The sequence below is a fragment of the Geotrypetes seraphini genome, chromosome 11, assembly GCF_902459505.1.
Source record: "Geotrypetes seraphini chromosome 11, aGeoSer1.1, whole genome shotgun sequence".
NCBI classification, from domain to species: Eukaryota; Metazoa; Chordata; class Amphibia; order Gymnophiona; family Dermophiidae; genus Geotrypetes; species Geotrypetes seraphini.
In genome coordinates this window covers 54,623,901-54,649,062 of record NC_047094.1, presented here as the reverse complement: position 1 = coordinate 54,649,062, position 25,162 = coordinate 54,623,901, and the positions used below count along the sequence as shown (strand labels likewise).

Here is a 25,162-nt window from a genome sequence, read left to right as displayed (position 1 = left end):
TCTTTCAACAAAGAGTCATTCATACGCCACAAGCGACGGCCGCCTCTAACCTGTCCAACCTGTAACTCCAGAGTCAAAGGAGCATGATCTGACCACACCCGGGGCTCAATACTGGAGGCCAGGGCTCGAGGCAGAGCAATACGAGGCAGCATCCACATATCAATTCTAGTATATGAATTATGTTTCGATGAATAAAATGTGTAATCTCGCGTGCCTGGATGTAAATAACGCCACACATCTATCAGATCTTGCCTACGCAGGAAGCGCAGCAAAGCTCTTCTGTCGCTTCTAGCGTAGCGGATGGAAGAATTTGAATTATCCTCCTGAGGATAGCAAGTAAGGTTAAAATCTCCACCCACAAGGAGAGTACCTTCTACATGATCTAACAGCACACGTTCTAGCAATGTAAAGAAGGCCCCCTGACCAGCGTTTGGGGCATAGACATTCAGCAAACTATACAAGGTGCCATCCAGCTCAGCCTTGACCAATATGTAGCGGCCCTCAACATCCCGCACCACCTCTCTCAATACCACCTGGACACGTTTATGAATTAAGATGCCCACCCCCTGGGTCTTTTTCCGGACCTTATTAGAAGAAAGGAAAACGTGTGGGTAGCTATGGTGTGTAAGCAATTTCTCATAATGAGATTGAAAATGGGTCTCCTGAATAAATCCAACCGCACTATTCAGGCGGCTCATTTCTTTAAATAACAAGCGTCGTTTTTGTGGAGAATTCAGACCATGTACATTATAAGATAGCAAAGTGAGTTTATCCATTTGTACCAGAAAAGAAAAAGCACTTCATTTCCAAATCAACCATTAGTTCCAAAGCAGCCAAATCAACCAACCCCTGCAATCGTAACCTTAAGAGAAACATTATACAAACACACTTCCATACAATCATACAAGAAAGCACTCGGTCACTACTTTTCCCAGCACCAACACCCCCCCCCCCCCCCCAACCCCCCAACAATACCCCACATGGTCCAGCCACCAAAGCACCTGGTAACCACGGTACAGGAAGTGTAGAGAAACAGTTCACAAAGGGACCCCCAGAACAAGCCCTATAAACAATCTTCGCGACAGAAGCCGCTCAGCAAAGAGAAGAAAAAACAGACACAGCACAAAATTTCTAAAGCACATTGCACAAATACAAATGTTCAAGTGGGTGAGGGTGTGGCCGCCTCCAAAGGGCGACGAGCTGCAGCCGATCTAGCCACTCTCTGCCATCCCAGCCCTCTTCCTGATTTGGGCACAGGTGACCTCTGAGGAAGTGGAGCCATTTCTGAAGCTGCCATCAAACCTGCTTCCACCATTCGAGCCTGAACATCCGCCACAGTTATTGCAGTGTAAGTCTTGCTTGCATGTGTAAAAGCCAATCCGATAGGATAAATCCATCTATATCGAACACTGTGCTCCTGCAGTATACGGGTACAGTCTCTATATGTGCGACGGCGGGCCAGGGTTGCTGGAGCTATATCAGGATAGACATCAATGTCCGCTTCTTCCCATTTAACAGTTCCCCCAGAGCGCCGCACCGCCCTAAGCACATGTTCTTTATCCATATAGCGATGGAAACAGGCCACAACATCACGAGGACGGTTCACATCACGAGGGCTAGGGATGCGGTGAGCCCTATCCAGCAATGGTTTCCCCACCTCCACAGGTAAACCAGCGGACTCCAGTGCCTGAATGCATATATGATCAATCACCTCCATGCAGCGAGAGTCAGAAACAGTGTCAGGCACACCCCGAAAGCGAAGGTTGCACCGTCTGGAGCGATTCTCCAGATCTTCCATCTTTAGGGTGCTTGCATCAGCCTTTTCCTCTAGCGCTGCAATCCTGCCTCTCAAGTGTGTTAATTCAGAGCCATGTGCCTCCACTGCAGTCTCTGTCTCTCCCACTCGATTCCCGATTTCACCCACCTCACGTTTTAGCTCAGCAACAACAGCGTGGATATCAGCTCGAACTGCAGAGATTTCAGATTTTAATTCCTGAAACCAGCCACGCATCTCCAGTTGTAAAGTTGGCAATGTTGCATCGACATGGGAGCCCTCCGCAGCCGCGGTCGGATCGGGCGCCATTTTTGAGCTAGGCTTAGGAGGCCCATTCGGGATCGGTGAAGAAAATGCTTTTATGTCGGTTTGTTTTTTTCGCGTCGTCATCGAAACACAGCAAAGCAGCTACACAATCGAATTATAGTTAATATGCAGTGCAGGCACGCGAAATCGCGCGAAGATAGCCAAAATCAGCACGGGGGTCCGCGGAGCTATCTCTCTAGGCTGCCATCAGCCACGATGACGTCACTTCCCTCCAACATTTTATTAAATTTTAACTTGATACACAAGCAGTGTCTTGCAATTCAAGCACATACAGTATACACACATCACAACTGAGTCGATGGTTCTTCTTTCTCCGACGCTGCAGGAGTGTAGTGACTGTTCTAAATGAGCGAAGTCTTGCAATACAAGTACGTATAACATTTTGTATTAAAGTTTTTGGGTTGTGGAATGAATTGTCTGAGTTTCCATTATTTCCTATGGGGAAATTCGCTTTGATATAAAAGTGCTTTGGATTACAAGCATGCTTCTGGAACAAATTATGCTCACAAACCAAGGTTTTACTGTTATGTCAAAAACATCAAAATTGCCAGATCATAGTAAAAGACATCAACAATCATACTTCACCTTGCAAAACAGATGACGTTATAACAATTTTTAAAAATTTACACAAATCTTTTTGTTGCTACATTTGATCCTGTTATCAATATGTAGAAAGTCATCACACATCTATGTAATTATGCAAGTATTACTCACCTGGGGTTCCGCCATCTTGGAATATAGCCTCACGGGGACCTGGTATCTGGAAAAGTGGAAAGAGGAATTGTGTGCACCAGTCTCGATCCCGGTTTGGATTCAGTCCTGTCTGCTCACTTCGTGGAGCATTTCGAGGACTATACTTAAACCGCAGATGGTACTTAACCTAAGGAAAGAAAAGTTAAAAAGCAATCGCAACAAAATACAATCTGGGCATGAAGGTGGAAGAAGAAATAAATGCGGGAGGTAGTGGGAGAAATAAAGTTGTGACCCAAATATAACCTGAAGAGGAGAGCTATAAGACAAGGGTAATTTTATGTCTGTGGAAGTGGAATGGAACATTCAAGCGAGAGGTTTACACTCGACCAAAAGCCATGAATAAGTCTGTCTGAGATTATACTGCTTTACCTGCAGTGGCAAGGGCTCCTTGCTGTGGCCAAACTGGTGATCGAAAATCAGGGCAGCAAGTACATTGCCTGAATTATTATTGAATTTTATGTAATTGTCAAAATCCTTTTCAGTGGCAAAGCCTCGTGCTGTAGAAAAAAAAAAAAAAAAAAAAAGCACACCTCTTTACTATACAGGCACGAGTTTAGCAAACTTAATAACAAAGCTTCTCATTAACAAGATCCTGTCATGGGACAGGCTGCCCAGGTGTTTCACAGCATTCAGATCAAAACATGATGAGAATTAGAATAAGATAAAACACTGCCAACCAGATTCTCAGGAGTGTGTGGCGCAGTGGTTGAAGCTACAGCCTCAGCACACCGGGGTTGTGGGTTCAAACCCCGCGCTGCTCCTTGTGACCCTGGGCAAGTCACTTAATCCTCCATAGCCCCAGGTACGTTAGATAGATTGTGAGCCCACCGGGACAGATAGGGAAAATGCTTAAGTACCTGATTGTAAAACTGCTTAGAAAGCCTTGATAGGTGGTATATAAAATCCTAATAAACTTAAAACTTAAACTTAAACTTAAAACTTAAAACTTAAACTTAAAACTTAAACTTAAACTGTACAACTAGATATCTCACAAAAGAAGTCTATTCAGCCAGATTGGTCTGGTGATTTTTCACACCAAAACTTTGAAGCATGTAAGCTATCAGCACAGGCTACTAAAAGTATGAGAGCCAAAACGGACACGCCACGGGAGGTGGATGACCGAGTAAAGGCAAGCCAGGTGGGAGCGCCGAGCCATGGAAAGAAAACAGCAGGGCGGGCGACAAATCAGGACCTATATTGCCTCTACACAAATGCGAGGAGCCTCAGGGCCAAAATGGGAGAGCTGGAAATTATAGCCAGTCAAAAAGCCCTGGACATAATTGGAATCACAGAAACGTGGTGGGCTGATGATAATAAATGGGATGTGGTCATACCAGGGTACAAACTTTACAGGAGAGACAGGACACACAAGAAGGGTGGAGGAATAGCGCTATACATAAAAGACTCCATACCCTCAACCAAAATGGAAACAGCAGTAAGGTCGGAAGGCTTGGAATCAATATGGGTTAAGCTACCAGGAAGATCTGGAGCAGACATCAAATTGGGTCTATACTATCGTCCGCCTGGCCAATCGGAAGAAATCGACCGGGACCTGGAGACGGAACTGCGGCAGGTATGCAAGAATGGAAGTGTGGTGGTGATGGGAGACTTCAACTACCCTGGGATAGACTGGAGTATCGGGCACTCAAGTTGCGAGAGAGAGACCAAATTCCTGGAAGCCACGAGGGACTGCTTCCTGGAACAGCTGGTCATGGAACCTACACGAGGAGAAGCTACTCTTGATCTAATCTTCAGTGGACTGGGGGGACCTGCAAAGGAAGTAGCGGTATTAGACCCACTGGGAAACAGCGATCACAACATGATCCAGTGCAGACTAGAACTGGGATCATCCAGGGTGAAAAGAACCACAACAACAGCGCTCAACTTCAGAAAAGGGAATTATGATGCAATGAGGAAAATGGTGGGGAAGAAACTCAACGGCAGCACAAGGAAGGTAGAGTCCGTAGAAAGCGCCTGGACCCTGCTCAAGCGTACGGTGCACGAATCACAGAACCTGTACGTCCCCAGGTTCAGAAAAGAGTGCAAGAAAAATCGAATAAAGAACCCAGCATGGATAACGGCAGTTGTAAAAAAGGCGATCAGTAACAAGAAAGCATCGTTCAAAAAATGGAAACAGGATCAAACGCAGGCCAACCAAAAGGAACACAAGGAAAGCCAGAAGGAGTGCCACCGAGTGGTTAGGAGAGCAAAGAGGGAATATGAAGAGAGACTAGCGGGAGAGGCAAAAAATTTCAAATCATTCTTCAGGTACGTAAAGGGGAAGCAACCAGCGAGGGAGGAAGTGGGGCCCTTGGATGATGGGGATAGAAAGGGAGTAGTGAGGGAGGAAAAAGAAATAGCTGACAAGTTAAATGACTTCTTTACGTCGGTCTTCACGAGGGAGGACACATCCAGCATTCCGGAACCAGAGGAAATAGAAAATGGAGATCAAGATAACAAGCTGGTCAAATTAGAGGTGAGCCAGGAGGATGTCCTCAGGCAGATAGACAAGCTAAAGAGCGACAAGTCGCCAGGTCCGGATAGCATTCACCCAAGGGTGCTCAAGGAATTAAGGAATGAAATAGCAGAGACACTTCAGCAAATATGCAACCTATCCCTAAAAACTGGAGAGATCCCGGAGGACTGGAAAATAGCTAATGTCACGCCCATCTTCAAGAAGGGTTCGAGGGGCGACCCGGGAAACTATAGGCCGGTAAGCCTCACATCGGTCCCGGGAAAGATGATGGAGGCACTGATTAAGGACAGCATCTGTGACCATATCGAAAAAAATGGACAGCTAAGGTCGAGCCAGCATGGGTTCTGCAAGGGTAGGTCGTGCCTCACAAACTTGTTGTACTTCTTTGAGGGGGTAAACAACCAGGTGGACAAAGGAGAACCCATAGACATAATTTACCTAGACTTCCAGAAAGCCTTCGATAAGGTACCACATGAGCGGTTGCTCAGGAAGCTATGGAACCATGGGGTGCACGGGGAGGTCCACCGATGGATCAAAAACTGGCTGGCAGACAGGAAGCAGAGGGTTGGTGTAAAGGGCCATTACTCGGACTGGCAAGGGGTCACGAGCGGGGTTCCTCAAGGATCGGTGCTGGGACCGCTCCTGTTTAACATATTCATTGACGACCTGGAGGCGGGAACAAAATGCGAGGTCATCAAATTTGCAGATGACACCAAACTATTCAGCAAGGTTGAAACCACGGTTGACTGCGAGAATCTCCAAAGGGATCTTACGACATTGGAAGAATGGGCGAAAAAGTGGCAAATGAGCTTCAATGTAGGGAAATGCAAGGTCATGCATATAGGGAGAAGGAACCCGATGTTCACTTACAAAATGGGGGGATCAATGCTAGGGGTCAGTAATCTGGAAAGAGACTTGGGAGTGATGGTAGACACGACATTGAAGGCGTCGGCACAATGCGCCACAGCCTCGAGGAAAGCAAACCAAATGTTAGGTATCATTAAGAAGGGTATCTCGACCAGAACGAAGGAAGTCATCCTGCCACTGTACCGGGCTATGGTGCGCCCGCATCTGGAATACTGTGTACAGTACTGGTCACCGTACCTCAAAAAGGACATGGCAATGCTTGAGGGAGTCCAGAGAAGAGCAACTAAACTGATTAAGGGTATGGAAAACCTTACATACACTGACAGACTGAAGAAGCTGGGGCTGTTCTCCCTGGAAAAGCGGAGACTCAGAGGAGATATGATAGAGACCTTCAAGATCCTGAGGGGCATCGAAAAGGTTGACAAAGACAGATTTTTCAATTTGAAAGAAACCACAAGAACAAGGGGTCACTCGATGAAATTGAAGGGGGACAGGTTTAAAACAAACGCAAGGAAGTACTTTTTCACACAGAGGGTGGTGGACACATGGAACACCCTTCCGGAGGCCGTGATAAGAAATAGCACAGTACAGGGTTTCAAGGATGACCTGGATAGGTTCCTGGAAGACAAAGGGATTGAGGGGTACAGATAAGAGCAGTGGAAGGTTTAGAGATAACTGTAGAGGTAGGCAATAAAATTAGTCAGGGACCGCTGACCAGGCAATATGCCTGATGGGCCGCCGCGTGAGCGGACCGCTGGGCTGGATGGACCTCTGGTCTGCCCCGGCGGAGGCGACTACTTATGTACTTATGTACTTATTAATCCAAGTTTATTTACATTTGATTTATCACCAATGGCTGTGCCTTCATGGTGTTTGCAATAATAAAATTTACAGTGGTGAAAGGAAAAGCAAAAAGTTACACGTCAGCTATAGCGAGGAGTACAGGACAAAATAAGAACAGAATTTTCCTCTCCAGTCTTGAGCCTAGTTGCCACAATTATCCACCTTTACCCAAAAGAATACTTTTGTCCAAATGCATCAGCAAATAAATTATTTAAGTCATTAATCCTTGTAAAGATCATCTGTGAACTGAGGGTCAGTTTCTCAAAACTAAAATCTGTGTTTAACATGTTCGAGAACTGGTTCCAGCCGATTTAGCATGCATGTATTTTAGCAGCAGATTATCAATACAGCTTAGCAAGGTTTTTTCCGAGTTTTCTAGCAGTCTCCGATACTGCCATGCAAATATAGTACAACAAGGTCATTAATATTAAAATGATCACTCTGAGCGATTCTCTATAGTTGCCGAGTGATTCTCTAAACTCACTGTGCCACATTTGCAGCCAAAATTTACCGACAGGTCTGATCAGTGCCTGAGTGCTGATTGGATCAGACATTAACAGGAAAGTAAGGTTTGACAGCTCAGACCTCCCCACTCCAAGTAACATAGTAGATGACGGCAGATAAAGACCCGAATAGTCCATCCAGTCTGCCTAACCTGATTCAATTTTAAAATTTTTTAAAATTTTTTCTTCTTAGCTATTTCTGGGCAAGAATCCAAAGCTTTACCCGGTACTGTGCTTGGATTCCAACTGCCAAAATCTCTGTTAAAAAACTTACTCCAGCCCATCTACACCCTCCCAGCCATTGAAGCCCTCCCCAGCCCATCCTCCACCAAATGGCCATATACAGACACAGACCGTGCAAGTCTGCCCAGTACTGGCCTTAGTTCAATATTTAATATTATTTTCTGATTCTAGATCCTCTGTGTTCATCCCACGCTTCTTTGAACTCAGTAAGTTTTACTCTCCACCATCTCTCTCGGGAGCGCATTCCAGGCATCCACCACCCTCTCCGTAAAGTATAATTTCCTAACATTGCCCCTGAATCTAACCACCCCTCAACCTCAAATTATGTCCTCTGGTTTTACCATTTTCCTTTCTCTGGAAAAGATTTTGTTCTACATTAATACCTTTCAAGTATTTGAACATCTGAATCATATCTCCCCTGTCTCTCCTTTCCTCTAGGGCAGTGGTTCCCAAACCCTGTCCTGGGGGACCCCCAGCCAGTTGGGTTTTCAAGATATCCCTAATGCATATGCATGAGAGAGATTTGCATATAATGGAAGTGACAGGTATGCAAATCTCTCTCATGCATATGCATTAGGGATATCTTGAAAACCCAACTGGCTGGGGGGGTCCCTCAGGACAGGGTTTGGGAACCACTGCTCTAGGGTATACATATTCAGGGCTTCCAGTCTCTCCTCATACGTCTTCTGGCGCAAGCCTCCTATCATTTTCGTCGCCCTCCGCTGGACCACCTCAAGTCTTCTTACATCCTTCGCTAGATAAGGTCTCCAAAATTGTACACAATACTCCAAGTGGGGCCTTACCAATGACCTGTACAGGGGCATCAACACCTTCCTTCTACTGGCTACGCCTCTCTTTATACAGCCCAGCATCCTTCTGGCAGCAGCCACTACCTTGTCACACTGTTTTTTCGCTTTTAGATCTTCTGACACTATCACCCCAAGGTCCCTCTTCCTGTCCGTGCATATCAGCTTCTCTCCTCCCAGCATATACGGCTCCTTCCGATTATTAATCCCCAAATGGATTATTCTTGATTTCTTTGCATTAAAATTTTTAGTTGCCAGGCATTAGACCATTCCTCTAACTTTTGCAGATCCTTTTTCATATTTTCCACTCCCTCTTCGGTGTCTACTCTGTTACAAATCTTGGTATCATCTGCAAAAAGGCACACTTTTCCTTCTAACCCTTCAGCAGTGTCACTCACAAACATATTGAACAGGATTGGCCCCAGCACCGAACCCTGAGGAACTCCACTACTCACCTTTCCTTCCTTCGAGCGACTTCCATTAACCACTACCCTCTGGCGTCTGTCCAACTGCCAGTTTCTAACCCAGTTCACCACTTTTGAGTCCTAACTTCAGCCCTTCAAGTTTGTTCAACAGCCTCCTATGAAGAACTGTATCAAAGGCTTTGCTGAAATCTAAGTAAATTACATCTAGCATATGTCCTCAATCCAGCTCTCTGGTCACCCAATCAAAAAATTCAATCAGTTTCGTTTGGCACGATTTACCTTTTGTAAAGCCATGTTGCCTCGGACCCTGTAACCCATTACATAAGAACATAAGAAGTTGCCTCCATTGGGTCAGACTAGAGGTCCATCGCGCCCAGCGGTCCGCTCCCGCGGCGGCCCATCAAGTCTATGACCTGTGAAGTGGTTCCTGACCATTTCTATAACCTACCTCTGCTTCTATCTGTACCCCTCAATCCCCTTATCCTTTAGGAACCTATCTAAACCTTCCTTGAACCCCTGTACTGTGCTCTGGCCTATCACAACCTCTGGAAGCGTGTTCCATGTGTCCACCACCCTCTGGGTAAAAAAGAACTTCCTAGCGTTTGTTCTAAACCTGTCCCCTTTCAATTTCTCCGAGTGACCCCTAGTACTTGTGGTTCCCCACAGTCTGAAGAATCTGTCCCTGTCTACCTTCTCTATGCCCTTCAGAATTTTGAAGGTTTCTATCATGTCTCTTCTAAGTCTCCTCTTCTCTAGGGAGAACAGCCCCAGCATTTTCAACCTGTCAACGTATGAAAAGTTTTCCATACCTTTTATTAGTTTAGTCGCTCTTCTCTGGACCCCTAGGAAGTACACTATCCTTTCTTTCAGCAACACTTCAATTATTTTTCCAACAACTGAAGTGAGGCTCACCGGCCTGTAGTTTCCTGCTCCATCCCTGTGACCACTTTTATGAATAGGGATCACATCAGCTCTCCTCCAATCCCCAGGAATCACTCTCGTCTCCAGAGATTTGTTGAACAAGTCTTTAATAGGACTCGCCAGAACTTTTGGATATCCACAATCAGATCCTTATCAATTTGCTGCGATTGAGTCGGAGGTCTGTAGACTACACCCATGTAGATAGAAGTTCCATCTTCTCTTTTCAGAGCGATCCATATTGCTTCTTCCTCTCCCCAGGTCCCTTGCATTTCGGTCACTTGGATATTGATCTTTACATAAAGAGCTTTTTGACCATCTTTGTCCTTCCTAAAAAGATTATATCCCAGTATGTTCGCATCCCATCCATGTGATTCACTGAACCATGTCTGTGATAGCGACAATATCTAGGTCTGCCTCTAACATCAGGGCTTGCAGATCATGAACTTTGATTCTTAGACTGCGAGCATTTATGGTCATCGCTTTCCAGCTATTTTTCAGTGATAATCTCATTTTTCATATGGATTTTTGTTTCATTTCACTTTCCGTTGCAATACTAAGAAATGAGTTGCTGATATTGTTTTTATGTTGCAATCTTTTCTTTTGCCAGGGGTGGTCTCTATAATTGTCCTATACATCACCCCCACCTTCTAGTTTAAATGCCTAGAAACATATTGTCTAAATTTCTCTGCAAGGTTTTCTTTTTCCTGCTGTAGTAATATGTAGCCCATTAGTGCAATATAGCTTCTTGTCGTTCCATGTATTTCCCCATCCTCCTATGTACCTGAAGCCTTCTTGATGACACCAGGCTTTGAGCCACCTATTAAAGTCCTCTGTGTTTTTCACTCTTTGCTCTCCCTTTCCATATGCAGGCAGTATTTCAGAAAAAGCTAAAGTCTTTACAAAAGGTTTCAAGCCCTCACCAAGCTCTCAAAAAACTTTCTGTGCTGCAAGTGTGGAGTTATTGGCCAGGTTATTTGTTCTCAGATGGATAACAACATCAGTGTTAAAATCCTTAGTTTCTTCCTTAATTATAGGTCTGTATTTGCCTGGAACTCCTGGTAGCTGAGGATCCTGGAAGATAGTTCACTATTTTGGTCTCCTCGCCTTGTGTTTCAAGGTTAATGCCTCTGATGATGGAATCCCCCAACAGTAATAGTTTTCTGTTTTTGGCTTTTTTTATTTGTGCTTAGGGTGCGCTTTTTCTCTTTGAGTTATCTTCATTGGTTCCAGTCCCACCTCCCTTCTGTTTTCTTGAGTATCGCAGTGCACTAGTGGAGCGAAGAAATTCTGTAGAGGTAATATTAGTGAAGGTGGATGTTTCTGTATTACATGTCGCAGTCTTCCTGAGCCTACTGTGACCCATTTATTCCTGGGCTGTTTTATTCTTTGAGATAGAGGTGGTAAGTTGGTATGATTTTGTGGAGTGATGGAAGCTGCTTTAATTGTATTCAATTCCTGTTTAAGTTTGCAGAGCTCCTCCTTAATACTAGCAAGTTGAAGACAGATGGGGCAAGCCTTAAGCCTCCAAATAGTGTGTCTTGGAATTAAAGCACCACAGTGATTGCATAGAATAAAGGTCATCTTGATTGATTGTGAAGTGACTTGATTTGAGTAGTCCTGATTATTTGGGTCTCTATATATGAAAAGTGGTCCCTGGGGTTGATGGGACTATAAGTCTTACCCTTATTCCTATGAAGGGAAAGAGGAAATAAGATTTAACAAAGGAAAGAGAAGGGTTTATTTTTTGTGTTTTTTTAATTATGAAACAGGGAGGAGGAGAAGATAAATTAAGCAGATATAATGCTGGAAAACAGTGAAAAGAGCAGAATATGAAATGCTGAGTAACTTAGCTTTTAGAAGTTTACAGGGCAGACTTGTTCACAGCACAAGTAAATTAAGTAAAACAAGTAAATTAAGTAAATTCAGCAGAAGAGATGCCCACTCTTTCCCACCGCCAAGCAACAGACACCCCATCAATTCCACTCCCCCCCTTGGCATTGGGAGAGATACGCACTCTCTCCTACCGCCATGCAACCACGACCATGCCTCCAATGATCCCCACCCTCTCCCCCTTACCTTACTTAGATGGCTGGCTGGAGGGATGCCTACTTCCTCCAGCCAGCAAGCTTGCCTCTTCAAAATGGTGGGCCTTTCTCTCCCTGAGCCTAAGGCTCTGACTGGCCCAGATGTATAAGGCCCCTCCCATAGGAGGGGCCTTAAACAACCTGGACCAATCAGAGCCTTAGGTCACTCCCCTGTGCATCCCAGGAAGCACCAGGGAGGGGAAGGCCTGCCATTTTGAAGAGGCAGGCCTGCTGGCTGGACGGAGTAGACATCCCTCCGGCCAGCCATTTACGTAAGGTAAGGAGGAGAAGGTGGGAGTCGTCTGGGGGGGGGGGGGGGTTGTGTGGCGGTGGGGGAGAGTGGGCATCTTTCCTGCTGCCAAGGGGTGGGGGGGTGCAGTTGCTTTGCGGCGGGAGGTAGTGGGCATCTCTCCCGCTTCAGTTGAAGGGTTTCTTGACTTCGGCAGCTCGATTTGTTGTTTTTTGGATTTGGGATTTTTTTGCATTTATTCTGCGCATGTGCTTATCGCTATTACAAGCGATGGCCACATGCAAATTTAGCAAATCTTCACTGCTCTCCGTGAACCTCATTTGGCTCGCTTTTTTAAATCGCTACTATGACGGCTGCAACAGCGGCCCATCTGTTTTTAACACGACTTTTTGAGAATCTAGGCCAGAGACTCCCAAATTACTATACCACCATGCCTGATCATCAGTTCTGTATAATAATAAGACACTTCATAAAAGCAGTGTTCTCCCTAGGGCCTTTCAGCCGGGCGCTCCGCCCAGCTAATTTAGATGACCGCCCGGCTGTAATCTCAATGCAATCCTGCTGCTGCTGCCGCCTTCAGCTTAACATTAAACAAAAAAAAAACCTTCTCACCGGCTTGGAGAGGCTTGGAGATTTACCGAGCTGACTCGGCACAGCCTGAATCGCAGGAGCCTGACTTTTTTTTGTTGTTGTTTTTAATGCCAGCAAGCAACTTGAACCCATGCTCCGAGGCTCTAACATGTGCATGCCGCTTCCCTTCTCTTCCCTCCGAAACTGGAAGTCACGTCCCGGGAGGGGGGGGGGGAAGAGAAGGGAAGTCGGCATGCACACGCCCCGGAGCATGGGTTCACTATAGGAGACAGGTCAGCTTACAACTTGCTCTTGCTTGCTTTGGGCTTTCCTCGCTGCCGGGTCCTGCCTACTTTCTGTTTCCGTGAAGGCAGGACCCAGCAACGAGGAAGGCCCGAAGCAAGTAAGAGCAGCGAGTTGTAAGCTTCCCTCCGTTGCTGACTTATGGAAGATAGGTCAGCGATGGAAGATAGGTCAGCGATGGAAGGAAGCTTACAACTTGCCTTAGTCCAGCCCTGCACAACATGCGGCCCAAAACGGATCTCACTGCGGCCCGCGCCCGATATGGCTCTCACTCCGCTCTCCTTTGAAGATCAGCTCAGGAGGCAAGATTTAGCCTGAGATCAGATGAACATTAAAGGGCATCTGAGCAGATTGAAAAGAACATGTCCTGTTTTTCCATGCCTAAAAATATCACCTTGTCTAATGTATCTCTGATCAGATCCTTAAGAGTGATGCAACTATGTATGATGGACAGTCTCCTCCAGTAAACAGAGCTTTAAAGCCTGCAGCCATACAGAACCAGATGGTCAAAGGGCTCCGAAGAGTAGTATTGCCAAGGGATCTGTCTCACAAGTTTCTGCTGTTGGCAGATGTAAACACAAGAAATAGAGACTTGTGGCATTCTGTGTGGAAAGCTGATGCATAATGAATTTATTATTACCCATGTAATAATGCCAAAGCAGTCTGCTGGACCAGACTACAATACAGTGATATGGAGAATGTGGAAGAATTATTCAGTGTTCAAGATCAACATGATCTCCTCACAGAAGAAAGACGGAGAGAAAGAGAGAGGCCTGGACCAAAGGGGAAAGACAAGAGGCAGATACTGGAGAGGGGGGAGAGAAGGGAAGGAGATAGAAATGTCAGACCATGGGGTGGAGTGGGAAGGAAGGAAAGGAGAAGAGAGATGCCAGAGCATAGAGGAGGGGTGGAGACAAAAAATGGAGAGGGGGTGAAGCTGAAATAAATCATGCACAAAGGAGAGAAAGGGCACAGGATATAGAGTTTATTGAAGGGATATAGAAAGAGGGAAGATACCATATGGAACAGAGAGAGGGCAGACACTGGATGGAAAAGGCAGAAAGGGTGGACAGTGGATGCAAGGGGCAGAGAGAGGGTGGACAGTATATGGAAGGGATAGAGAGAGGGCAGAGGCTGAGTGGAAGGGACAAAGAGAGAGGACAGATGTTGCATGGAAGGGAGCGAGGACAAATGCTGAATAGAAAGAAGAGAAGATGACTAAAGCAGAAACTACAAAAGGTAGAAAAAATTTTTTTGTTTCTTTACGTAGAATCAAGTAGTATTGTAACTGTATTGATTAAAATTTATCAATAGGAAATGGAAATAAGGCAATTTTGGGGGGGACTAAACCCCTTTCCTCAGGTCAGGACAGGATACCATAACAGCTGTATACTGTACTGTCTTGAAGAAAAATTTAGCCTTTGAAAGCTAATTGAAAAATGGATTAGTCCAATAAAATGGTATTTTCATATTTCTCATTATTTTATTTGTATTTGTTAATTTGTAAAGTGGTGACGTATGTAGAAGTTTTTTTCAAATTTACATCTACTGTCTTTATATTTTGCACAGTATTAGGGGACATGTGTCACTGTTTCTGTGGTGTTGCATTGTATGCAGAGTCTGGTTTCTTGGTTCAGTTTAACTTTTGTCTACATATTTCTATTTTTAGTTTGTGATTATTCCATATTGGGCGAGGGTGTATCTGTGTTCTGTGTGTATGAAAAGGACATGGCTTTCTGTTAGCATCGACTACTGGATCAATTGACTGTGTAGGATCTGGTTTGTTTAGTTTTACAATGCGTGTGTTGGTGTTCTAGTGCTCACTGCAGTGTTTAAGATGCTGCCTTTTCCTAGATGCACCCTTATTGTGTGACTCATGGATTATTACTAAAAATATCTTTTTTTATATAGAGGAGGGGGTTGTTAAAAAATGATTAGCACTGGCTGTCATATATACTAGGTACACCACTGGATTTAATGACCCTATTCCAACTTTACTGTTGACATAGGTGTTGTCCCCCCAACACACAGACACACACATTATAAAGAATTAAATTAAAGTTGTATTATCATCAAGCAGCTTTCAAATGACATTATAAGCTAATAAAAATACAATATTTTTAATACATTGCTAATTATTACCTGCATCTTTACCTATACTGTTTTGTCCTAGCTCTTACTTTGCACTATAGCAAAATAAAAAAGAAGCAGATAAAGATCAATCACACAGGTGTCCTTCAAGGCTCAGTAACACCTCTCTATAAATTATGTGGAAGAGGTCTGGAAGTGGGGATAGCATCTATTTCATATCCTCAGTGAGACCTCAGGAAGGAACCTAGTGATCAAAACATTATTAGAGGTGTTGTACAGCCATTTCTTGTATGACTGGATGAGCTATATTTATCTCTTTTTTTTAGTTTTTAAATTCATGCAGAAATAAATGGTTAGATTGAATCTAATGACTTCATTAATGCATTTCCTTTTTTTAAACCTCTATACCATTTGAAAGAGGGTGAATATCTAATTACTCACTTCTAGAATTGGATACTTCTTAAATTTAGTAAAAATATTCTGGCACAAGTGTCAAACCTTAAAAAAGGAAGTCATATTGAGCATTGGAAAATAATAATAATTAACTAATAAAAATAGTATACATTTAATTTTCCCCACTACCAAATTTCCCCGCCCCACCCCACCCGGCTACTTTTTCATGCCACCCGGCTGGAAAAAATTTCTGGGGAGAACACTGTAAAAGTGACCAGGGACATAACAGAAGGGCAGGATGATCCTTTCCCCATGTTACACACATACACTGTGTGGACATCTGTGATAGGCTGAAATCTCAGTACTTGCTGATTTGAACATTTGAAATAAGTAATGTAGAGATCTTTGGGGCATGAGTTTCCCTTCCTATCCTCCTACCGTATCAATACGGCTTCAGACCCAACTTCAGTACTGAAACCCTCCTGGCCTCCCTAACCTCGAAGATCCAACAACTCCACTCTCACAAAAAATTTGCCGTTCTACTCCAATTCGACCTCTCTGCAGCCTTCGATGTCGTCCATCATGACATCCTAATCCTCCTACTCTCTGAGATAGGCATCAGCTCCACGGTCCTTGACTGGTTCTCGAATTTCTTACGTTCTCGCTCTTACACCGTCACCAAGAATGGTACCTCATCCTCCCCGTGGAAACCGACATGTGGAGTTCCACAAGGCTCCCCCCTATCCCCTATCCTCTTCAACATTTATATGTCCTCCCTGAACCTCCTCCACCTTTCCCCCCTAGAAACACTCTACACTTACGCCGACGATATCCTGATCCTCCTCGAGACCGACGCAAACCTCTCCAATCTCGCAGCAAACATCTCTTCATGCATAACCAAACTTCAATCCTGGGCTCTTGCTGTACAAATGAAACTAAATGAATCCAAAACCAAATTACTTTGGCTTGGCCCCAAATTTGATCATTTACCCACCTCCATCCCATTGCCCACAGGCTCCTCTCTACAACTAGAGTTCTCTAGCAAAGTTCTGGGCATCACCATAGATTCCTCGCTATCCTTCAATGACCACCTCAACTCCCTGATAAAAACATGCTTTCACAGCCTTCACATGCTGAGGAAAGTGAGGTCCTGCTTCCACCAAAAACACTTTGCCGTACTCGTACAGTCCATCATCCTCTCCAGATTGGACTATTGCAATTCCATCTATCTTAGCTTAACAAAGAAAAGCCTCCACAGACTCCAACTAATCCAGAACACCGCGGCCAAACTCATCTTCTCAAAAAGCAAATTTGACCATGCCTCTCCACTCCTGTCCAAGCTGCACTGGCTTCCTGTCATCTCCAGGGTCCATTTTAAATGTGCCTGCTTAACCTTCAAGATGCTCCACGGCATCCTTCCACCTCTTATTCCTCTATCCTGGAACTCCTCAAATCCATTCACCACCAGATCCACGCAAAAATTAAAACTATCCTTCCCCTCCTCAAAGGGTATCTCTCTCGTCGGTAAACTCGGGTCCTCCCTCCACTTCAGAATCGCTCAGCTCTGGAATAGTCTCCCCTCCCCTCTCCGCAACCTGAGCCCCCTTCTACCATTCCGTAAGCTTCTGAAGACTTGGCTCCTCTCCAAAACGTAACCCGTCCCCTCCCTATTATTATCACACCTAACCTCTCTCTTACTTACTTCTACAATCCCACTGGAGTTCCGCTACTTCCTATCTATGTAAACCGTGTCGAGCTCCACCTGTGGAGATGATGCGGTATATAAACCCAAGATTTAGTTTAGTTTAGTTTAGTTTAGTTTCCTAGGGAATGTTTGGAAACGAGCCAAATATCAAGCTCCTTCCTTCTAGCTGGAGTCTTAGATACAGGAAGAGTACAACAAGAAATTAACACATTAATTCCAGTTGAAGGCAGTGACAGTAAAAGGAATACCAGTGTTATCTACAAGTTACAGTTGAGGAGACAAACATAGCAGTGAAGTGATTTTCTTGGGTCATACAAACCAAATTCTAGGCACTCCTGTGCCTCAAGATGTGCTTTGTGATCCCTTAAGCTCCCAATTTCCGCACATTGGAACTTACTTTTCCCTGTGCACCCCCGAGAGCCAGTTAAAATCCCAACACTGACCTTTTATGTTGACATTTAGAGATTTCTCCACTGTTTCTGCAATGTCCTTGACTACTGTGCTGTTGGAGGGTACATATGCTAGCTCCCACTGAGAGGAATGGAAAAACCAAGGCAGCTCCTTGACAGACAGTTTGTAGTACTCCGTGGTATTGGGATGGCTGACAGCTTGTACTTTCTGACGTAATGCAATCAGAATGGCCGCAAACAGCATAGGCAGGGATACCTCAATGATGGTGACTAGGATCTGTCGTTTCTATAGGAGAGAAAAGGAATATCTGAACGTTATGGAAGGACCCATTACATTTTTCAGTATAATTTATGTGAAGGCTAATTGTGCTGCTGAAATGGAAGCCTATGGTACAGAAACTTTATATATTATTTGGATAAAGTCTAGTGCAGTATTCAAGTTTACACATTTTGGGTGTAAGCTAACATTAACATAGTAGGGAGCAGCAGTTCCTCACAATTTTGCAGTTTGCAAACATTTTCAGGAACCATACTACCGCAAATAATTGAGATTCCCAGTGGTCAGTGACCAGATTAGTGATGACCGGATGCGAGAGAAAAAAATGCAGTTGGAGCCACAGAACTGCTCATAACTGAGCACTGAGAAGAAGTTGGTGGGACTTACAGCTTTAACTCTTGCAATGAGGTGGAAATAACGCAAAAGCGCAGAGGCCCTGATTAATCAGTATATTGTGGGTGTCTTCCCCCTGATTCAATGTCACCATCACCTCTTAACTGCTGTCCTCCTGCACGGAAGCAGACTGCCAGGGAGACTTCATCCTGGGATAAAAATGGCATGGAATCAGACTTGCTATCCTCCTAGTCCATGACAGACTAACTCCTGGTCCAAGTTTGTGTCCTCGTCTGGTTGGGGTGCCCATTGAGGGGAAAACCCCTGTGCCTGTCACTGGTGCCAACAGAAACTGAGGACCTCCAGCAGCTCAAATAAGCATTCCATATCAGGCTCACAAAATCCAGTGTTAAGCCTGATATTGGGGGGCCCCCTGCTGGTCCTCCTGGGCTCTATGGCCCCCACACAACTACACTTGGCCAATACAGATTTGGAGGGTCAAAGGAGGGGGTCTCTTTCTCTGGGGATGTGTCTACTGGGGATCCTCAGCCCTGGAGGACTTAGAGGAGGCTGATCCCAACCAACATCTATGGTGTTAGCTGATTTTTTTCAATCCAAAGTCAGTAAAATAAGAGAAACTTTTGATATCTAATGGATTCTTTAAATACAGCCCTTTTCTGGAGATGACTACAAATAATTTGCCTTGTGACAGACTTTGAGACAAATTTAAGCAGACTTCACTTACTTCTGTAAGAAACTCTTTAAAAAACAAAAAACTATCTAAAAATCATACATCCTGGATGTATGTCCTACATATCTGCTAAAAACTATTTAGTCAAAGGCATCTCTTGGTTAGCTACCTTCATAAATTCAGCTTTAGAAGCAGGGCATTACCCTGCAGATCTCTCAGAGATTGCTCTTACTCCAATTCCCAAATCAGCAGTTCTAGATTGCTAATAATTAATCGGCCCATAGCTGGTATTCTATGGTTTGCAAAACTATTGAGTTTGAAGTATATGAACAGCATTCAAAATATGTAAGGAATTTCAATATTCTGCATCCTAGTCAGCACAGCTTTCGTGCCCTCCCCATAGTACAGAAAGCAGAGTTACTTACCGTAACAGGTGTTATCCAGGGACAGCAGGCAGCTATTCTCACATACGGGTGACATCATCAGTGGAGGCCGGATGCAGAATCTTGCAAGCAGACTTGCTTGAAGAAACTCAAAGTTTCGAGTCGACCGCATCGCACATGCATGAGTGCCTTCCCACCCAGCATAGGGCATTTCTCCTCAGTTCAGATAGCTAGCAGAGAAGCCAACCAGGGGAAGTGGGTGGGTTGTGAGAATAGCTGCCTGCTGTCCCTGGATAACACCTGTTACGGTAAGTAACTGTGCTTTATCCCAGGACAAGCAGGCAGCCTATTCTCACATATGGGTGACCTCCAAGCTAACCAGAATGGGATGGTGGGAGTGCTGGCAATTTAGGAGAATGAATTTTGCAATACAGTTTGGCTAAACTGTCCATCCGGTTTGGAGAAAACATCCAGACAATAGTGAGAAGTGAAAGTGTGAACCGAGGACCAAGTAGCAGCCTTGCAAATTTCCTAAATAGGTGTAGATCTGAGGAACGCTACTGAAGCTGCCATTGCTCCGATTTTATGGGCTGTGACTCTGTGTAGGGGTAATCCAGCCTGGGCATAGCAGAATGAGATACAAGCAGCCATTCAGTTGGAGATGGTACTGAGATGGATAACCTGGACATACAGGCCTCACTTGTGTATGCTGGACACTACAGACATTTTAACACAAATTTTCCCACAGCCTAAAACAGCCTTCCTTTACAAGCTAACCAGATGGAACAGCCTGGACTTTGCTATCTGTGAACATATGCATCCTTTGAAATGCTAACCTAGCTGATCTCTGCTACAAAGTTTTTGTCTCCATTCCCTGCTGGGAGGATACTTCTCTAAGGCTCTGCTGAGATGTTATCAGTGCTGTTTGACTTTACACCTGGAAAGCCATAAACCATTTATAATGAGCAACATCCTCTGCAGAAGACGTAGGCAACTGATACCAAGACAGAACTTTTAAAAAAACATGCTGGACATTTGCCTATGGGAACCAGGTGCAGCTGGGCTACTGGAAGGTCACCCTTGCATCTTTGTTTCAACTTTCTGCATAAGACTGTCTACAATGACACCATCCTGAAGATATACAGTGTTGTAAAACCACAAATCAGCCTCAGCAAGGTGATAAGGATTTCAGAGCTGGAGGAAGAAAGTTCACCAAGAATTCTCTGTTTCTGCAAGGGCCCCCCTACTGGGGGGGGGAGTGAGAGAGGCGTGGACTGGGAGGAGGAATAGTTAGGTATACATTTTTGTACCAATAGGGAATTACATGACCAAAATTCGGGGATGTACTTTTTGGAACAAAGAAAGAATTTCTCTGTATAAAAGACACGTGCATCACAGGTAGAGCCAGAGAGAAATTCACTTGGGTATGCCAGCAGGGACATGCTAGCCCCCTGCTAGGCATATGGATGTAAGTTCTTCTCTCCATTGCATATTCTGAACTGACAATATATTTTTCTGCTATGCCTTTGCTGCTGTAATTTTGTAAGTTTTTATACTAATAATAAACAAATATTGTCTGGTTTTGGAACATACAATGCCGTCTCGTAGTCATTCCAATGAGGTAAACAAAGCAGCCTTTACTTCAGTACGCTTAGAAATAGGATGTCCCAACTTGTTTGGATCGGAGACAAAAAGTTGAGGAGCAGTTCTGTGTGGTTTGGTGCATTCCAAATAGAAGGCCAAAGCACGTTTACAGTCCAGAGTATGAAGAGCTACTTCTCCAGGATGAGAATGAGGCTTTGGAAAAAATACTGGAAGAACAATGGATTGGTTGAGATGAAATTCTGATACTACTTTAGGAAGGAATTTAGGATGAATACGGAAGACCACCTTGTCATGATGGAAGACAGTGAAAGGTGGATCAGCAACTAAAGCTTGTAGCTCACCGACTCTTCGAGCAGAAGTGAGGGCAATGAGAAACACCACTTTCCAAGTGAGATACTTCAAATGAGCCTGGTCAATTGGTTCAAATGGAGGCTTCATCAGTTGAGCAAGAACAACATTGAGGTCCCAAACCACAGGAGGCGGTTTGAGAGGAGGTTTGACATTGAAAAGACCTTTCATGAATCTGCAAACCACTGGATGAGCAGAGAGGGGTTTCCCTTCAATAGGTTGATGGAAAGCCGCAATAGCACTGAGATGGACTCGGATCGATGTAGACTTGAGGCCAGAATTGGATAAGTGCAAAAGGTAATCCAAAACAGAAGATAAGGAGGAATGCTGAGGCTCCTTATCATGAGAAAAACACCAGGTAGAAAATCTAGTCCATTTTTGGCGATAGCATTGCCTAGTGGTAGGTTTCCTGGAAGCCTCTAAAACATCTGACAGGTTGAGAAAACAGAAGAGGGGTCATGTTGATAGGTACCAAGCTGTCAGGTGTAGAGACTGCAGGTTGGGATGAAGCAGAGATCCTTGACTCTGTGTAAGCAGAGAAGGAAAAACTGGTAGAAGGTATGGCTCCCTACTGCTGAGTTGAAGTAGAAGGGAGTACCAGATTGTCTCTGCCAAAGAGGAGCAATCAGAATCATGGTGGCATGATCGTTCTTCAATTTGACCAGAGTCTTGAGAATGAGAGGGAATGGAGGGAATGCATTTGTCCATTCCAGAAGAAAAGCATCTGCCTCGAGGCGATGAGGAGAGTAAATCCTGGAGCAGAACTTAGGCAGTTTGTAGTTGTGGGGAGCTGCAAAGAGGTCTATCTGAGGCGTTTCCCACTGTGAAAAAATGTGATGAAGAGTCGAGGATTGGAGTGTCCATTTGTGAGGTTGCAGAAGACGACTCAAGTTGTCCGCTAAGCAATTTTTCACCCCTTAGATGTAGACAGCTTTGAGGAAGGTGTTGTGGCGGATTGCCCAGAACCAAACCTTCAGAGCTTCTTGACAAAGGGAGGCAGATCCAGTCCCTCCCTGTTTGTTGACATAATACATGGTGACTTGGTTGTCCGTCCAAATGAGGACTACCTGGTCGTGAAGAAGATATTGAAAAGCATGGAGAGCCTTGAGGATTGCTCTGAGTTTCAACAGATTAATATGACACCGACGATCCGTACTGGTCCAAAGGCCTTGAGTACGGAGACCATAGAGATGAGCTCCCTAAGTGTAGGTCGAAGAATATCATGAGGACCTTCTGATGGTGGGGCGTTTGAAAAAGTAAGCCTCTGGAGAGATTGGATGAGAGCATCCACCAACGGAGAGATTGCTTCAATGAAGGAGTGACTTATGTGTCTAGAAAGTGAGTCGCAAACCTGCGGCCATTGAGATGAGGAATTCTAAGGTGAAGTCTGGCAAAAGGAGTCACGTGTACTATGGAGGCCATGTGACCTAGGAGTACCATCATGTGTCTCGCTGAGATGGAAGATCGGGAAGACACTGTATGACAGAGTTGAAGTAGAGCTTCCAGATGTTGTTGTGGAAGGAATGCTCCGAGTTGAACAGTATCCAGAACAGCTCCGATGAATTGTAGATTCTGAGAGGGCTGAAGTTGGGATTTGAGAAAGTTGATTTCAAATCTCAAACTTGTAGGAACCAGGTAGTCCGTTGGGTCGCTACAATAACCCCCTGAGATGTTGAATCTTTGATGAGCCAGTCGTCAAGGTAGGGAAACACCTGAAGACCATGGTTCCTCAGAGCTGCTGCTATCACTACAAGGCATTTGGTGAACACCCTGGGAAATGAAGCCAGGCCGAAGGGTAGCACTCTGTATTGGAAATGCAGATTCCCCACCCGAAATCTGAGGTATTGACGGGAGGCCGGATGAATGCGAATATGAGTGTAGGCCTCTTTGAGATCCAGAGAACCAGTCGTTCTGCTCAAGAAGGGGATAAAGGGATGCCAGGGACAACATGCAAAATTTTTCTTTGACCAAAAATTGGTTGAGGGCCCTGAGATCCAGAATGGGTCGCAGATTATCCGTCTTCTTTGGGACAAGGAAGTAATGGGAGTAAAACCCCTTCTGTTCCAAAGGAATTGGCTTGATAGCATGGAGACGAAGCAGAGCTTGAGCTTCCTGAAGAAGGGCGGTCTGGGATGGACTGGAAGGATACTCTCTTGGAGGAAGGTCTGGAGGAACCCGAGTGAAATGAAGAGAGTATCCTTCCCTGATGATGGTAAGTACCCAGAGGTCGGATGTAATTGTCGTCCATCAATGGTAAAAAAAAGATGGAGACGACCTCCTATAGGGGGAAAAGAAGGCAGAGTCAGAATGGTGGAGGTTATGCTCTGTTTTAAACAGTCAAAAAGGCTTAGTAGCCTTAGGTGCAGCAGAAGGTTGAGGTTTTTGTTGCTTCTGAGGCTGCTGTTTCTTAAGAGGAGGGTGATTATAAGGAGCTGTCCTCGGAGCAAAACGTCACTGATAGATAGGAGCAGGGCGTGTAGGTTTGGCAGGAGCTGGCTTTGGCTTAGGTCTGACAATAGAAATTTCATTGTCAGATAATTTCTTGGTGGCTGCCTCGATAGATTCATCGAAGAAGTCATTGCTTTCACTAGGAACATTAGCTAAGCGGTCTTGAAGATTAGGGTCCATGTCAATGGTACGAAGCCAGGCAAGGTGACGCATAGCTACAGAGCAAGCAGCTGCTTGGGAAGACAACTCTAAGGCATCATAAGATGACTGGAGGAGATGCAATCGGAGTTGAGATAAAAAAGCAAGGACTTCTTGAAATTCAAAGTGCTTTTGAGTATCCAAATAAGTCAAGAACTTTGGTAATAGAGAAATGAACTCAAAATAAGTAATAAAATGAAAATTATAATTGAGAACTTTAGAGGACATCATGGCATTTTGATAGATGCGACGTCCGAATCTATCCATAGTTTTCCCTTCCCTTCCAGGGGGAACGGTGGCATAAACCTTGGAAGAATGGGACCTCTTCAAGGAGGACTCGACAAGCAGGGATTGATGAGATAACTGAGTTGTCAAACCCTTTGCGATGCACAGTTTTATACCTAGAGTCCAATTTTCCTGGAACAGCTGATATAGTATAAGGTGTCTCCAGGCATTGACCAAAAGTCTGATTCAAAAGCTTATGAAGAGGAAGCTTAAGTGACTCTGCCGGAGGTTGAGGAAGATGCATGACTTCGAGGTACTCCTTAGAGTATTTGGAGCCAGTATCTAATTGAAGATCCAGGTCCACAGCCATCTGACGAAGAAAAGATGAGAAAGCTAGCTGATCCGCCAATGCTTTTCCTAGAGAAGGACTCGAGGCAGCCTGGGTCGAAGATGAAGCTTCGGCAGGAAAAAAGGCATCAAAAGAATATGGAGACTTGGACGAGGCAATCGAAACCGCTGCATCTTCGAGGTTCAGCATTGGAGACCTTGAACGAGGAGTCGGTGGTCTAGACGAAGTAGGGGTAGATCGAGGCTTAGTTGAAGAAGGTTGTTCTTTAGCAGAAGAACCATGCCTGGAAGAATGCCTCGATGAAGGCCTTGATCATTGGTGAGAACTGTGCTTGGAAGCAGATCTCGAAGATCGAGGAGACTTTGCCTCGGAGACAGAAGCAGCCAATGCTATCAAAGAATGGATAGGACTGGAGGCTGTAGATCGAAGCTCCAGAGGCTTGGTGGAGGAACCTCGATGCAATCCCAAAGACTCTGCTCCTTGGATAGAGTGTGAGGATTCCTGCCAAAGCACTTGCAAAGATTCTGCTCCTTGCTTTACGTGCTTGGATGCCAGACCAGA

General features: G+C 44.8%; 1 protein-coding gene across 3 annotated transcripts in view; it reads right to left on the bottom strand.

Annotated features, from left to right (window-relative positions):
- Positions 1-25,162, bottom strand: part of ABCA3 (ATP binding cassette subfamily A member 3) — a 211,043-nt gene that overhangs the window by 146,888 nt on the left and 38,993 nt on the right. For all 3 annotated transcript variants that reach the window (XM_033914147.1, XM_033914145.1, XM_033914146.1), the window contains exons 3-5: positions 17,778-18,030; positions 3,224-3,351; positions 2,816-2,981 (exon numbers count right to left, since the gene is read on the bottom strand). In XM_033914147.1, coding sequence (XP_033770038.1) covers positions 2,816-2,981; positions 3,224-3,351; positions 17,778-18,030 — 547 coding nt within the window. The remainder of the gene's footprint in view (positions 1-2,815; positions 2,982-3,223; positions 3,352-17,777; positions 18,031-25,162) is intronic.